The sequence below is a fragment of the Hirundo rustica genome, chromosome 5 (genome assembly GCF_015227805.2).
Source record: "Hirundo rustica isolate bHirRus1 chromosome 5, bHirRus1.pri.v3, whole genome shotgun sequence".
In the NCBI taxonomy this organism is placed as follows: domain Eukaryota; kingdom Metazoa; phylum Chordata; class Aves; order Passeriformes; family Hirundinidae; genus Hirundo; species Hirundo rustica.
Genome location: NC_053454.1, coordinates 41,808,939 through 41,826,035, shown reverse-complemented (window position 1 = coordinate 41,826,035; position 17,097 = coordinate 41,808,939). Strand labels below are relative to the sequence as shown.

The 17,097-nt window shown below is 37.4% G+C and overlaps 1 protein-coding gene across 1 annotated transcript in view; it reads right to left on the bottom strand.

Moving 5' to 3' along the window:
• Positions 1 to 17,097, bottom strand: part of LOC120753305 (uncharacterized) — a 58,000-nt gene that overhangs the window by 17,897 nt on the left and 23,006 nt on the right. The window contains exons 13-15 of the mRNA XM_040065390.1: positions 14,473 to 14,572; positions 3,633 to 3,672; positions 2,567 to 2,618 (exon numbers count right to left, since the gene is read on the bottom strand). Coding sequence (XP_039921324.1) covers positions 2,567 to 2,618; positions 3,633 to 3,672; positions 14,473 to 14,572 — 192 coding nt within the window. The remainder of the gene's footprint in view (positions 1 to 2,566; positions 2,619 to 3,632; positions 3,673 to 14,472; positions 14,573 to 17,097) is intronic.

Below are 17,097 nucleotides of genomic sequence, written 5' to 3'. Positions count from 1 at the left end.
GGGGGGGGCAGTGTGAAAAAAAAGTCTCGCTCCCTGATTTATATATGGACCAGTATCTTAGCTTTTAAGAGTAAGCATCCTTTTGATCAAAAGGAAGGACGTAGGAAGTACACACACAGCAAGGTACCCTTCCCTTATACCTGTGGGACCACCGACAGGACATGAGGAAGTGGGATGGAAGAGAGTGGCATCCATTTCATCTATATTGGAAGACTCCCAGTATGAAAGATTCAGACACAATCAGGTTAAACTTCCAAAACAAAGCAATATAAACAAACTTAGCTGCAGCAGTTATCAGTGCTCAGCTGTCAGCAAATGCAAAATAACTCTACTCAGCACTATTTCTTAAGATTGTCCTTAAAGAACAACTAATAGTGACTTGCCTTCAGTAGGTTTGCTGCAATTTCTCCCTACATACAAGTTTTAGGTTACCTTCAAAGCACACATGGAAAGCAACTGCTATTTTAACTGTAAAACCGCTGGTGATCTATGATAAAATCAGTACAATTGCATAAAAGCAGTGGGAACAACAACCAACACATTGAATCCAAACTGACACCCAGAAAGGTGTTACCAAACATGAAAGAAAAGAACCCACTGTGGCAATGTTAACATAACTCATAATCTGCTTATGGATTTTTTTTAATTTTAGGTCAAAGCCGACCTAGAGCAACTAGACTTCTGTAACTGAACTCCTAATTTAGAAAATCAGTTAATTCATACCTTACTAATTCTGTAGTCTCTTAGTGGACAATAGTTTTTTAAACATGGCTAAAATTTTGAATCAAGGACTTGAATCACACCACATTTTTACCCTCAATATTACTGCAGGTCAACAGTGATAGGACACATTGCATTTTGCTGACAACATATCAGTGCCCCTATCAGATTAGTTACACAGAGCAAGGACTTTGATTTTCTGTATTGAAAAGAGTAAATGAGACACTGCTTTCTTTCCTTGTTAATTAGGTTACTGTTTAATCTCAACAGCATTTTACCAAGTATGGAACACAGTACTAATTAAGTAAGTTAACACTGAATTTGAACAACACAGTGGTAGGCTAAACTTCCATAAAGATAATAATTTCACACTAAACTTGGCAAAGACAAGCCATTTGTATAAGGTAAAATGTAAGTGACAATAAAAGCAAGTACTCCAACTTTAGACAACAAGAAAGGTAGGGTTTTTTTAAATGCTTTTCCACTGTGAGGAGTTTGCAATTAACTTAGATTTAATAACTAAATGGCATCTTCTCTGTAGAGTTGTAAAATTAAAATATTTTCCTTTAATGAATAATACTACGGAAAGAATAGGGCTTGGTTGTGGTAAGCACTGTACGAATGTTAAAGAACGAAAACAAAACAGTCCCTTTCTGATTAAATTTTGTTTGCTCCCCCTTGCCCACTTTTTCACTTGCTGCCTGTGCTCCCAAAGTTCCCCTGAGCCATCCTGAGCAGAAGCCTGTCACAATACCTGTGGCCTAGACCAACATTCCAGCCTTTGGCCACTTTCTTGACGGCGGATGGGTGAGAAGGCTCTTACGGCATATTAGGATGTCTTGGCATGGGAGAGATGCAGTAGTTACAAGTTACTTGAAAAAGAAGGGTATATATGCAGTTTTGTCTGCAGTTTCCAAAGGATAAATTCGGTACCTGATGACACTCAGAAGAGCAGAGACAATGTTTACAAATCCAAACACTTTACGGTTTCAGTAAAACCAGTTTCTTCAAGTTTATCTTGAAAACTCTGAACTAGACAGAGGCACGTGCATCACAGAAAAGACCTAGGCTCTAGATGAACATGTCATCTTGCACTGTAATTTCTCACCTAGGGCTGCCTAGACATCTGAACTGTCAATTCTTAGACTGAAAGAAACCATTGCTATGAACTGAACACGGCCACAGAGTCACAGGTTCCTCCATGACAGCACAATAGTTCCACAGGCCTTCATAATTTTACAGTTTTTGTAATACAGGCAAAACCAGAAATTACTACTTCTATTTTTATACACAGCATATATGGAAGGAAAAAGCCCAACTCTCTGTTAATGTAAAACCTGTTGAATCAGAGGAAATTCAATGATTTTAGTATTTATTCCCAGTAGTATACACAAAATACACCACTCCCCAAAAACTCAGAAGATGTATCCAAGTTCACAAGATTAATGCTCCACTCTCTGAACACCCAGCTGTCTGGTCTTTAAAGAGACTCCATTAACCTTCAAAAAAGTCTACAATTTTCTCAAGCACTCTTTGCAAATGCAGTAAAAATAATTCAAACCTACAATTCCAGGAACCCGAAATAGAAGCTCAGTTTCGATGTAAGGTATTTCAAAATTAGCAATAATGAAAATGGAAGGCTGGCATGTTCAACTGTTGTAGAACATTCTGTGTGAATAACACTAGTCTCTCAGGACTTTTTTTTTAAAAAACCCTTATTTTTTTAAAGTCACCAGACTACTCTGCAGTTTTACTTCCAAAGGTCACGAAAAAATGCTAGAATCAGCTGGATTTTTCAAATTACTTCCAAGAAAACAGAACTCAGACTTTAAGCAGTAGGTCTTACCTGAATATTGCTTTTGGGATAATAGAAGAAAAATGGTTTCAAAACTGGAGACCTAGATACACAAAACAACAAGCATAAATGCATTTACCTAGAAATTAATGTAACTGGCAGATCATGCACCTTTGGACTATTCATTCACCAAACATTTAGGAATAACCATGACTAGCAATGGTTTGGTTTTCTGGCCAAATTTGGAAAGCCTGAAAAGTGTAAAAACTCCCTAAATTCCATTATTAAGAATGTAAGATTTTGTTTAAAAACTGAAGAAAATTTTACTGAGGGGCGGTAGCCAAATCACCAAAAATATTTTCTTGACAAAGAATGTGCTTCTTGACATTGAAGTCTACTACACTGTCAGTAGAACCACACTGATACCTAGGACAGCTATACACGGCTACTGGAAATACAGCCACAGGTGGTTCTCCCATCTTCATGCCCGTAATTTGTTAAATTATAGGAAAGTTTTAGATGAAAAAGCATGAAAAGGTGAGAATACGAATCACCACATGATTTCAGCCATAGCTAGAAAAAAAATTAATCAAGCCAACTTGTTGTTTTTTTGTTTTTTAAACACAGCTCAACATTACTATGTTTAGCTCAGTCATGAAATGGTTTCATGCTAAAATTTTGTGGGATGTTGTGGTATTTGACCTTACATTTCTAGGTGAAGTGAGCTCATACAAATGTAAATTTGGTGGGCCTACATTCCAAACTCGCAGCTACCAGAGAAAACTAGTCCAGAAATTTGCATCTATTAATGTGGTTGAGCTACAGCTTTGCCATGAAGTCACATTTCAAGTTTTCCCTACAGCTCATTAGGCAAAGACATAGGTATGAGCTGTTTAGAAACCTACATAATTCACATTTAATTCAATGGAGAATTTTACTGTTTGCATGTATAGCTCTCACTATTATCTTGTTATCAGTTATTAAGCACAGAGTGACACAGGAAGATTCAGGTGCTTCTGTGGTGTGGTTGCTGTCCCAAGCTGGGTAAACTAGTGATGGTGACTAGTAGGAACATTATCACCACACATTACAAGTTAATGATCAAGAGTTAACTTACACTCTGGGGCGCCCTCCAACAATTCCAGTGAGACCAGGGGCTGGAAAAAGAAATTAAATTCACAAAAGAATGGTTAAAGCCCTCTTCAAAACATCAGAGCTTGCAGCTTGCCATAGCTTGAATTGACCCATTTTTAATAAATGCAGGGGAAGTATCTAGAAAATTATATACATTCCCGTAAATTAACAAAACTGAACATTTTATACAAGTTAAAAAGCAAAACACTTAACTATGAATTTTGACCAAAAAAATTTAAATGCGCAAAGTGTGAACGAAATCTTTACAATCTTCTTCCAAATACTTTGTATACAAATGCCAGTGAGGTAATACATTTGCTAGAAAAAGAACTTTGCTTTAGTTTTTTTTGTCATTCTTGTATTATTTACTTTCAAAGAGAGCAGAGAAGCGATTCTGATGGACCATGGTTTCTTTGAATTTTTGTTTAATATGACTTTGCTTGTTTAGATTAACCATTTAATATGCATCACTCTCTCCAGTCTTTAAACTAACTTTGCTTTTTTAAGGTGCTGGGTACTGCAGATCCCATTCTCTCTCTGTGATACAGAGGCAATTCAGGGGCTAAAGGCACTGGCATGAGCCCAGATCTGTGGCAACTCAGCACTGTATTATCACTTTCCCAGGCTCTACTATCATTAAACCCATCTGCCCAACTCAGAACTTCTGAACGAAACAGTTCTGCTCTCCTCATCCTGAGCATAGCTTCTCACCCTTCTGTCTGGCATGGACAGCAGGAATACATAATGCCTAAGAGCTCCAAACAGTATTGCAGGGGAAAGAAATAGTAAAATACATACATTACATCAGCCTAGGAATTAATTCACAACTGTGTTAAGCAGTTCTTTTCAAACATAACTGCTATGGAAAGCTGCCCACATGGTATATTTGGACAAATTAATTTTAAAAAGGGCTTCATGCTTTCTGCAGGTGTGAATTCCCTCAGTTCATGCTCCAAGCAAACTAAAAGCCAGGTAACTGTGCTGTTGTGATACTAAAGCTAACAGTGATGAGCTCTACTCCATAGCAGGCTGCTCTAGCTCGGATTCAGTGCCTTGTCAATGCGGACACATATCAGTGGCAGCAGAGATTACACAGCCTTGCCATATTCATGCTTATCAGAAGCAACTTCCCTAAAATGTCTATGATGTTCTATAGTATATGGGAAAAAAAACCTTCAAAAGAAACAGCATCACAAATAACCACCCCTCTACTCACTGTGTACTGCAAAAAAATGTGGTGGTGAATAGAACATGAAAGAATCCCTTATACAATTTTAAATGATCCAGTGAGGTTTCAGCCCTATACATCTTACCTGTGCACTCATTCAAGCAGAACTGCCACTCAGCAACAAAACCAGCTGCAGTGATTTTACTGAATTACATGTCTAGTTTGTTTATTTAGGTTGCTGGGGAAGGAGGGTGGATATGGTAAGGTCATGTTGAAAATACAGGTCCATAAAGCTAGTTAAATTATCTGTGGACTGTCATATGGGCCACTTCCTGCTAGGCAGCTGAACTGCTCATTAAGGATACCAGATTTTGCTCCAACATCAATTTCAACTTCCTGAAAGCTTTTAAAAAAGCTCTTCATTTGCTTGCTTTCACACAAGGGATCTTGACTCCTACAACAAAGTAGTTCTCATCACAGACAGGAAAACAATCCAAGTAAGAGCAACAATTGTTCACACCTCCAGGCTAAGATAACTCTCTTCTGCTGGTCTTTGATAAGTTCATGAGCACAAGCTACTGTGACAGCATATCTGTCTTTAGAGGTACTACAGCTATCCCTGCAACTGCAGAGCAAAGCTACACCAATGTCCCAGTTGCAACACTATTAAGTTGTAGGCTATGATTATTACTTATGTGAATGTTAATAAGATGGAAGCATTTTTATCTCTATGAAATTCCTAGTTAGGCTTCAAGAAGAGAAGACAAAGCAAATCTTCAATTACTGTTTATAAGCCACAACCAGTTTGTTAATTCTGTAAACAGCACAAGAGCACTACATCTCAGCTCAACCCATGGCTCAGATTCCTATCACATTTCTCCAGTAAACCAGAAGAAGGCAATGGAAGGTGCAGTACAACCAAGTAATAGTGAACTTGTTACTGTTGCCAGACCTACCTTCTCCTAATTAAATTATGATCTCCCTGGATCAACCACTGTCCCAAGAAAACTTCTTATAAAAATTTATACTTTATGTACCTTTATGCTTATATTGCACTGCTTGCTTAAATATCTGTAGATGCTCTCCCTCCTTTATCTACAATGCCACAAACAATTTGTCATACTTGCAGAGAATATCAATCAGGCTGCAGTCTCAAATCACTAAGATTCTCAGCTAAATTGAAGCTCGAGCTCCACTCTTTAGTGCCTCAAGGCAGATAAACATGTTGTCTCATCTGCTATCACTGAACCTCTTGAACAAGTTGCTTCACTTCAAGCTAATGAACTCACCACCACTCTCTGCCAGCTTCTGTGCCTCAGGATGGCATAAAACAGATGCACTGCAAAATGGGATGATTACCTTTAGATGGGAGATCTTCTTTTCAATGCATCTATACCCTGTTCATCTGTAGGTACAGTATTTGTTTGATGTCACATTGAATTATCATGACACTTATTTTGATTCATGTGTTTGATTCAAAAGCCTTCCATTTCCTCACAGTGGCTGGGGACCAAGCTGGGAACTAAATTCTCCAGGTGGCTGTGCACTTTAAACCAATGAGCACTGGGGATTATACCACTGGAATTCCACTGTTTTTATTAACTCCCAAATATATGACATGGTTAAAAAAACTTCGGCACTCAGAATGGTAAATCTACTCCTTCCTAGGTGACTAAGTTCTGGTATGGGACCCTTCCTTCATAAGCTGTGTTTAAAGGTTTAAATCTACACTGAATCTATTAAATAAATAAAGTAGAAGTGCTTTTCCTTGATAATCTCCACAATTCTTCATACAGTCTTATCCTCTCTTTTCATTTTATGACTCCTCCCTCTAGGCCTACTTTAAGTCTTACTCATTTTCAGCCCAAGTATCCTACGAAGGACAAACCATCATCTTCCATGTATACACGTACGTATAATTGATTTGTCAGGATTTCTTCCTTTGTGCCTGTGATTCTTCCAGCACAGCTGCAGACTCCAAAATTTTGGGTCCAACGGCAAATTTGATCCAAATCTGAAGGATGGAGAGGAATGCCAAGAATACCAAAGCGCACTAACACCCCATGACTGGTTACTCCTCTGTGAGCAGAGCTGTAGGAATAGATATCCATGCAAATAATACTAGGTGAAGCCAAATCAAGATACACTCATTGCTGCAACAGCTTCACCATTTCTAGTTTCCCCATGCATGTTTTATCTCTCTAGCTGCCTCTTGATCTTTTTTATTTTCTCACCCTCTAAAACGCATCCGTGGATCGACTTGCAAATACCAATTATTCTAAAAATCACCTATGATATGCTGGAAAAGTCAGCAAGTTTCTGATAAATTTCATGAGCAGAGGTAGCAGGCAAACTAAAGACTACTTGGGAAAAGCAATGTTGCTCTCAGCTGTGGCAATTCAGGGAATGATCCACTGAAAACTAGCCCTGGTAAAAGATGCATAAAATCAGCCCAAATAAGCACCTATTTCAATATGTTGAACCACCATGTTCTAATACATTATAATCTATGTCATATATATCATGCCCTGTAAAATGCCCCACAGCAGAAAAAACTCTGTCTGGAACTTGCAATGAACCCATGAGATGCAAATTTCCAGCAAAACAAGCCTCATTCCTTCCAGCTCTCATTATTCCCCACTGGATTTACAGATGGTGGAAAAGCCTGATGTTTTGCCTCCTTAATATTCCCTCTATTCTATACAAATCCTGCTTGGATGATCACACCTAATTTTGGATTATTACTTCTTGTTCTTGTATCTACTTCTGTCAAAAAAAAAAAAAGTCCTTCTGTACAATTCTCTGTGTTTTTCAGCAGAATAAACCATTATGCAATATACGAAGGATGTCAGACTACATGAACCATTGTGCAAAATGTTTTGGAGTAAAAAAGCATGAAAACGATCTAACTACTTGAAATCTACAAAGCTTTAAGCACTTTAAGTTTAATAAAACTTAAGGGGGTTTTTTGAAGTTTCACAGAACTTCAAGATACAGCAATGTCTCTTGCTGAACAGCTTTCAGCTTTTGATCCTTATATTTCTAGCGACTGAATTAGCTCAGCCAATATGTTATTAATGTATTTGCTGCATATTCTATGGAAAGATACATATTTTTATATATAAAACCAGACAAAATAGTCCACTTGTCAAGCATTACTTTTTTAAGTGGTCAAACTAGAGAAATGTGAAACCTCAGGTTTTATACTCAGCACTTCTTACAATATGGTTGAGCACCAGTACAAAATGCATACCACCTTTTTTTACAGGGGTCCGTTGTATGCTCTTAATTACTCTATCTATGTCCTCTAAAAACAGCAGATAGTTTATCTTCTGCAGTATTATTCTCAAAAAAAATGGGGACTGCGGTGAACTGCTACAAGAAGGACATTTCTAAAAGTATCTTCCAACACACTTACGACATCAGTCAAAATATTTACATATACTCAAGCACTTTAAAATCTCAAGTTGTATTAACCAGCTGTCATCTTAGTGTCAAACTCCGGTCATTTTAATGTGAAGTAAGGGTCAGCACATGATTTCAGCTATTAGTAAAACATTTCTTAGCTACTGAACCCCCGTCAAACCATAAATGCCAGATTCCCACAGTAAGGCTCTTCCTGAGCCTCTTCTATTCCGCATTTCATTCAGAATAAAGTATCTGAATTAAAGAAGACAACATAAAGACATTAAATCAACAGAAATTATTTAATTCTAACCACTTGCCTGACTGGACTGTACATAATGAAGAGATTTTCACTGAGTAATACAAACCAGGTCTGTGCTAGCTTTTATGAAGTGAGGGTGAACTTCTATGGACCAAACGTTGCAGAACTGCACTGAACGTCCATAAAAATCTGAGTCTATGTGTCCAGGATTCTCCACTGCCAAGCACAGGAATCTCACTTTACAGAACACAAAAACAGCTGTGAAGACCCCACTACTAGGACTGAACAGTATAGACAAATTAAAAGTTATTCTTTTTTTCAGGAGACCAACATGCATAAAGCCAAGCAAATTTGCTGCTTGCTGTTAAAAAAAATCCTGGCTATTATCAACTTTCAGACTACTGAGGGCTAAACAGAAAGAATAATTTTCTCAATTAAAAAGTTAAACTCAAGTATTAATTGTAAAAAATATATTAAAATATGGGGTAAGAGGTGTTTGGCATTTTTTTAATAGTATGTTTCCCTTTAAGTTCATCAGAACAGCATAATCCAAATGAAAAATGATTAAGTGAATGAACTTGTGAACTAAATACCATACTCAACAGAAGTTTACAGTAAATGTTTTCCATTCCAAACAGAAAATAAACAACAAATCACTCTCCAACATGGCATGTCTATTTACAGTAACTTGAAATTCTTCTCTGAGCTTAAGAGTCTCATCTGTAATTTTAATAATACTTAAAAACTATTTCTGTGAAAGTATGTTAATGAGTCCTGCTGGGCCTTCAACAAAAACAACAGAAATTTAAAAAGCATTAGGAAAAAAGTCAGGGAGTAACTATGAAAATCTCAGTCATTCGTTGTTGACTGTGGAAGCTTCTTAAAAAATGCAACATCTCAAAATTCCCTCTTGCATGTCTAACTCCTTGCATATTGCAGAGGACAAACCCACACAGGCTTCAGCCCATTTCAACATCTAGATAGCATTCCTTCTTCTTACGCAGAGGATGCAATTTCATAAGAAATTGGGAATTTCAGATCAACACAATGCCTTTAGATGGTTGTTCTTCTACTGATATGGAGGGGAGGAGGGAGGAATTAGCGCTCTCAAATTGATCAGAAGCTACACAGTGCTCTCCTTTTATGAGACTTAAGTTCTACTATCCTTGACATATACAAATGCCCCAAAATTTTATCATATCCAAAAATCATATGCTGCAAAGTAAGTCAGAAGTTACAAAATGACATTAAGACTAAATTTGCTAAAAAGCACATCTGATACTCAAGACCTAACACCCAAAGTTTTAAGTCTCTGAAGTAAAGCATTATGAAGATCACTTCTCAAAAAGATTAGTGTGATGTGATTTTTAATCACAGGAAGGAAAAGAAGTTATTTTCATTTTACTACTGTTCCCTGTGAAATCTGAAAAACCGCAACTGAAAAGGCCCTCAAAAATTAAATGCAGAGTAAAACATTTTGATTAAAGTGATTTAAATTCAGCCTAAGTGAAAACCACCAAAACCAGGGGTTTAGTACTAATTATTAAAGAAATTAATACCTGTTTTATGTACATTTTGTAATTTTCAAATTATGATATTGCCAAAATAAAACTACCAACCAACTCTAGCTGACAGCTCCACAAGTAATGACTGACTAGCAGAGTAAAACCACCTGATGAAAACACCAGAAGTTACAGTGCTTCTGGACTTCACCACAAAAGATGCAGAACCTTATGACTATCCACCCTTATTCTGAACCATAAAATCTATTTTCTCAATCTCTCTTCTCCTCTACTCCCCATTCTTAACTTTTAGCCAGCTTGGTCCCCTTAAATATTAATAGAGCTGCTCTTCAGTATTTCAGACAGGGAAAGCAGAACCAAGGACTCTTGAGTCACATTCTTTTGTGATTATGCTTTCTTTCACTATCTCTAGAAACCATCTGTAAAGCAGACAATACTTTCCAATGCTACTAGATTTTAGAAAGGTTAGCTGACCATCTTTACACAGCTTGCTAAGGGTTCTTGGATGAAAATCATTATATATGAAGACTATTATCTGTACAACTACCCACGCATCATTAAAGACATGCACCAGACTGCTACTGAGGGGAAAGAAAAATATAGTTAAAAACAATACTCCTCAACTACTAGATACAGTCCAAGCAGATGAGAAAATATTTTCCTTTTTTTCTTTCCTTTTTGTCCAGTACACATCTAAAAGCGTACTTTGTTCTATAAAGGTCACTCTTAAATGTCCAAAAATAATGGAATGAAGTGTTTCAGTTCAGGTGACATCACTCTGCAAGTCAATAATTTCCTCTTCCTCCCTGGTGTCCATTATGAAAGATTTGTAATTTGTTCCTGCTTTTCCTCTGTTCTTCATTAAAAGAATATGCAGAACAAGAAAGAAGGGTTCTTTGCTATGACTCTCATAGTCACTATCTCACCTCCTGGAAGTGAACTAACATAGGAGAGTTGGGAGGGGTGCGACCAAGCTGGCCATCTTTGAAACACAGGACTTCATTGTTTAAAGGATTTTCATCAGGAAAAGCCACTCATGCTTAAAATCTCACTTAGTGTGTAAGCCCACAAGTGCCACCATTTGGGTGGAACGAAGCCACGTGTCGTTACATCACACAGATCCACGTGCGAAGCACAGAGCCACGTTTGACAGGCATGTTCTATCCCTGTAAGAGGCAGCAGCCACAACTATTTTTATTCGATGCCCAGTGAAAAAAAGTGGTGCAGCACTGTACAGAATGGGACCTTAAGTGCTCACTGCCCAGAGCATTTACACAGGGCAGGCAAGGCTCGGGTTCTGGGTTCTCTGCCAGTGGACGGACTGACCCTCCCACGAGGGTAAGCACGCTGCCATGGGGCATGCTCTGCCTCTCACTGAAGCTGTGACACTCTGGGGAATTGTAACCATTTGCAAAAATGTCCGGGTGAAATGGAGGGGAGGGAAAAAGCTCAGGGAAAAGGGAGAGGGAAATGAACACCAGGTACTGTTACTAAAGAATTCACCTAGGACAACAACAATCTCAACAGTCTTAGCTCTGGCTTCTGTTCCCAAGATCACTTACGTATCTTTACAAGCCTTGTCTGTGGAGATGCTTGTTCTAAGACAATTAAGCATCAATAATTCCTTGTTGTTCTCTTCACAGCAAGGTCTGGAATTCTACAATACTGTCAGAAACTAAGCATCATTAAGCTGATGCAGTTATTAGTACACCACTAATTACTCCTTGGCAGCGTTGCAAAGTTCTAAATCTCACAGGAGAAAGAAAATTAGAAACATTCTTCTTAATCATTGCTTTAAACATATTCCACATCAACAAGTAGCTTACTAAGCATTTAGATCACAATCCTGACCCTTCTCTGCTTATGTAAGAGTTTATGGGCACAGGTAATACAGAAATTTACCACGCAACAGCAACTGAAAGAAGTGACTGTATGAAGCAATCCCAGTATATCTTCCACAAATTAAAAAGAATGACTATGTAGTTGTTCAAGTACTTGGAAGCATGTAAGTAAACAGCCCTGATAGCATTTGACAGTAGTAATTTATGTCACGGAGGCAAAAAACCTTTTTGCAGTCCTGTACCTAGCAAGGAAAAGTGCTATTTATCACCAGATGTCTCAGATGATTTCAGAAATAGCCTCTTTCCCATTGCTGCTCATTTAGCAGCAGCTCTATGAATTGAAACAAATTTGGGTTTTTTGAGAAAAACTTCTACTGGATGTTCTATGAAATTTAAACTGTTCCTTTAGGAAACAAACCCAGCACCCCAACCACCATCCACACACAGTGTCTAACCCTACTCCACATAGGAATGCATTTGTTCCATCACTGAAAGCCCTGATAACAAGAACTAAAAGTTTGCCAGCCATCTCAAGGCACAGATGGTTCACATGTTACAGTAACTCAATTTCAATTCTACACATACTCCACCCAACCCCTGTAGAGCATATTTTTCACTTTTTCATTCTACAGATATCGATGGTAAAAGGAAAAAATTGAACCCCTAATAAAATTAACACTTTCATACTTCAAACGTGGTTTATATACGCAGCAATTGCTTTATAAAAGAAGCACACATTAAGAATAGAGAGACAAGTACATGTCCAGTAGGTTTGGACCTTAAAAATAAGCCATGATTTTAAAATCCACCCAGCTTTCTTTAATTCAAAAGGATATTTTCTAGGGCATTTTCTATGCATACATAGAATGAATAGTAAGAATAGATTTTTACTTTCGTAGACTGATACTATGAAAAAGGGGAAACTACTTCAATTATGATTCCCTAACTAGTTACAGAAATGATAGTTTGGTCCAACGAAAAATACTATCCTTCCTTCATAAGGAAAACTCCAAGTCTTTAAAAGCAACTTACATCTATAGTAAATGCTGACTACTGATCAGCCTTCAGAATTGCGAAATTTTAAAGTGTTATCTCAATGAATATCTACACTTAGGTCTATATGATCATATCTATATTGTAGGGACAACAAAAAAATAAAAAATTGATGACCATGCACTGACCTTGTCTCTAAATACAACTTTAAAGAAAAAACCCTAACCTGCATTAAATTGTTCTCTACAAATACTGTAAAGATTGTAACACATAACATAGAATGCAGGGATGTGCAAACTTCCACACAATTTTTCACCCACTGGGGAAAAAAAAAAAAATTAGTTCTTTAACTAACACCTAACCATTCCTCCCTTAATCAGGATTTTAGATTTGCTATGCAACTTCAGAGTTTCAGGTTAAGCCCATGGAATTTAATTTTGAAGATCTATTTAATTCTTAAGATATGGTCTTCATTAAGCCATGTGGAAGCCACTGCAAAATATCTAAGCTCTAGTCCTAAAACTAGGCTGTCAAAAATTTAAATTCATTTAGAACAGATAATAGAAGTGGGATGCGTACTCATGATTTATGTACGAAACACATGAATGAGCTTAGAACTCAGATAGTTATAATGGCAACACCTAAGGGATGTGAGAGTAGAACAGAAAAAAAAAATTGCTCAAAGTAGTCAAACAGTAGGTCTCCCTAGAAAATTTAGATAAACAAATGACATTTACAAAAAACAAATGTGCTTGCTTTTGGAACAAGCATTTGGCAAGCAGTAGAAGCACAGATCATTTCACATTACATGACCTTTAAGCAACTACTTAAAAATATACCCTCAAAACTAAGATGGACTTAATTAAATTCCAGTGGTTTGATTTTACCTCACACGTCAGTTAAAATGTAATTCTTGCAATAGTTGCGATAGAAGACAAAATCATTTGAGGTTAGACTTAATACTGCAGGATGAGAATTTAAGTTGGGTACTTAATACACACTGTGAATTAAGATGCAGATTGTCAGCACCATCACTGCAGCATTAAATTTTTTAAATTATAGCTGAACATTGTATTACTTACACAAGCAGCTATACATTAAACAGAAGTACAGTAGCATCAATAAAAATCCTTTGTAGTAACACCAGATAATGATGCATGAAGAGAACCTTCAAAACTCTCAAACTGCACATCTCTTCATAAACTGCAGTGTCATAGCTGGACACTGAGGTGTATTTTTGCCAGCTGAGTAACACTTGGTGTTTATTGCCAGCGAAGTCTAATAGAATTACTACGTTTTAGGAATATGGTAAAAAAGTAAATCATTGCTGCACATCAATGCAGTCATGAAGGAAAACAGACGGATGAGGAAAAAGAAAAAAAACAGGGAGGAACAGTAGCAGCAAGGGAAGAATGAAAAATCTAAAAGGAATGGTGAACTTCCAGGACTTTCATTTTATCATTCTGATAATGTCTGTCACATCTCTACACCAAGTTTATATACGTTTAAAAATTATTATTTCACTATGAACAACATAAGGAAGCTTAACATGACTAAGTTTTTGGGTTCTAGTCATGCTCAGAGAATAAAGAGTAACTTTAAAATTCTTGGAAGATGATAAGAATAATTACCCATGCCAGTTCCAGCTGGTGCAATCTCTTTGGAGAAGATTTCTACAGCTTCTCTTTGCTTATGGTGTACAGCAAGCCAAATAACAGCTTCCCGAGGACCCTGCTTCAAAAAGGCTGAAATTAGATTAGCTTAGATGCAGAACATCGGTTAAATTCACAAAACCAAAAAATAACTGTAGCTCAGCATTCAAGTCTAATCATTCCGTTATTTTTTATCCACCACCACTATAATTTGTTGTTAACTTCTCATCATCTTTATTTTGGAATACCACAGAATCAACTATTGGGTAGTTCAAGTCACTAGGGCACTGTGATTCTCCAAGAACCAAGTACTGTAACTAACAATACCAAATACTTGGCTTCATTGTTGGTGGAACTGGCAAACAAATTTTGCTCTTATTCTAAGTGCACTAAGAGTACTGTGGGGCCAAGTTAGAGCCAGGGTCACTTCTCTTAGCATCAAGGAAGCAGATTTGTCCACAGAAAAGAATTCAAACCTAATCCTTGGGAGATAAATGTGAGAACAGAACTAGTAAAAACGTTTTCAGAGAGAAGAGCAGATACTCCCTCTAAAGGTAAACCAAATCAGTACTGTGCTCCCTACGCTAATCAAAACACTTGTCCTTGCAGATAAGCACTGTCTCTCACTCCAAATTTTATTTCCAGACACTGAAGGATCTACCACTGGAACCTATACACAAGAATATGCAGCCACACAACAAACCCAACAAATGCACAAATTTTAACATTCTGCTTTCCCAAAGCTATCACAAGATTCATTGAATTACTACAAATAATAATTAACCAGAAACTTTCCTGCAAAAGACATATTCATGCAATCACATCTGCCTTGTAGTTCTAAACTGTACCATATAATCAATATTCCATTTAAAGTTCCATGTTTACCTCCTTGCCTGCAAATGCAAACACAACGGTCTATGAAAATAAGCTGAATCCTGTTTTGAATGGATGAACCCACTATTAAAACTGGATATACAGGCTGAAGCCATTAATCTTATAGTACCAGAATTAAAACAAAACAAAAAACCAGCAAAACAGTCTCAACAATATCTTGGAAATCAATTGACAAAGGGAGAGCAGAAAACTAACCAAGCACATAGAGTTTTTATGCAACAAACTCTAATGCTTGATGTACTATTAATAAATAGCTTTTACATGAAATACATCCCATATTTCCAAACCACAAACTCACTGATGCTGTGTCACTGCCATAACTCCTTCCTCCCCAAGAGAGCAGGAGATACTAAAAACCAAACACCACTAAAATTACTCAGTGCTGATTCAGGTCCCACTGGGCTGGTGCTGAAAAAGCAAGTTATCAGAGTGACAGCAACCACATCAAGAGGCAGAGAAGTCTAAGAAAAAAGTGTTTGCCACTCTTTCCTATTTCTCAAGGATATTTTGTGTTGTCAGGAACATTCAGTACGTCACACAGCAGCTCAGACTACAGTATGCAGGCTTACCTAAGGCTGGGAGACACAGTAATTTCAGGCTGCAAAGGCTAACCATTGCACCAGACCGACAGATGCGCATGGGAAGTAGTCCAGCCACACCACATATCTACACTGAGATCCAAATATTGTTCAACTTACCCTGTCTTGGTATTTACTTACATATTTCCTCATTTGCTTCAAATTTAGGTGGTAGAACTTTCAAAGCATGAACTGTTTTCTTTATGAGTTAATACACTGTCTAGCGTAGTATGGCTCTGGTTTTGAGCATCACGATATGTAACCCAAATAACCAGGTCCAATTTTGCATGCAAAGACATGGTAGGAAAGAGTGTTTAAGGGACTACATTATCCCTACCTGAAGCCCCAATGGGTAAATGCTTTCCTTGGGACTCTATGACTTTGTATTTTAAATGGAAAAGCAAACTCCACTCCCCAACCCTTTTTCTCAAGCGATCACGGCTGCTTTCCAGATGAAAGCTCCCCTGGCTAGTTTCTTCTAAAATGCTGGAGGAAGTATGAAGGGGGAAGGCAATAGAGCGATTTCCCGTATTTCAGCTTTAACTCTCACATCCTGTTTCAGGCATGTATGAGAAGCACATACAATGGAGATAACACTGTTTACTTTTAATATAAGACTGGGAACTGAGGCTGGAAATACAGAAAGTACTACAAGTACTCTCTTTAATTTAAAAATTTTCTTTAATGTCCAATAAGCAAGGCAAATTCGACAATCAAGGAGTGCTTTTGCTCTCTCTTCATGGGAGTGCAACCCCCTTCTTCAACTCATTCATTTTGTACAATGAGACAGAAAACCTCCTATATAACAATTCGATTAAAGAATATATTACAATGCGTAATGATAAGGAGTTGGTACAAACAGAACACAGACAAGCTGAACATCTGGAACATCTGTTCCTATGTTTCAGAATTTTGATTCTGCACTCTTAGTAAGACACTTAAAATTGCCGGTTTTATGGTCCTAAAATGAAAAAGACCACATTATAAAGCTCAGTCGTCAGGAAGCAACTCTTGCTGCTTTGCTGAAGGAAATTGAAACTCAAGCACTGAAATGAACAGCTGCAGATATAACCCAACCAATTGCTAAGAACACTCAATTTCACTAGTAACAAGTCCACTCTTCTTCCCTATG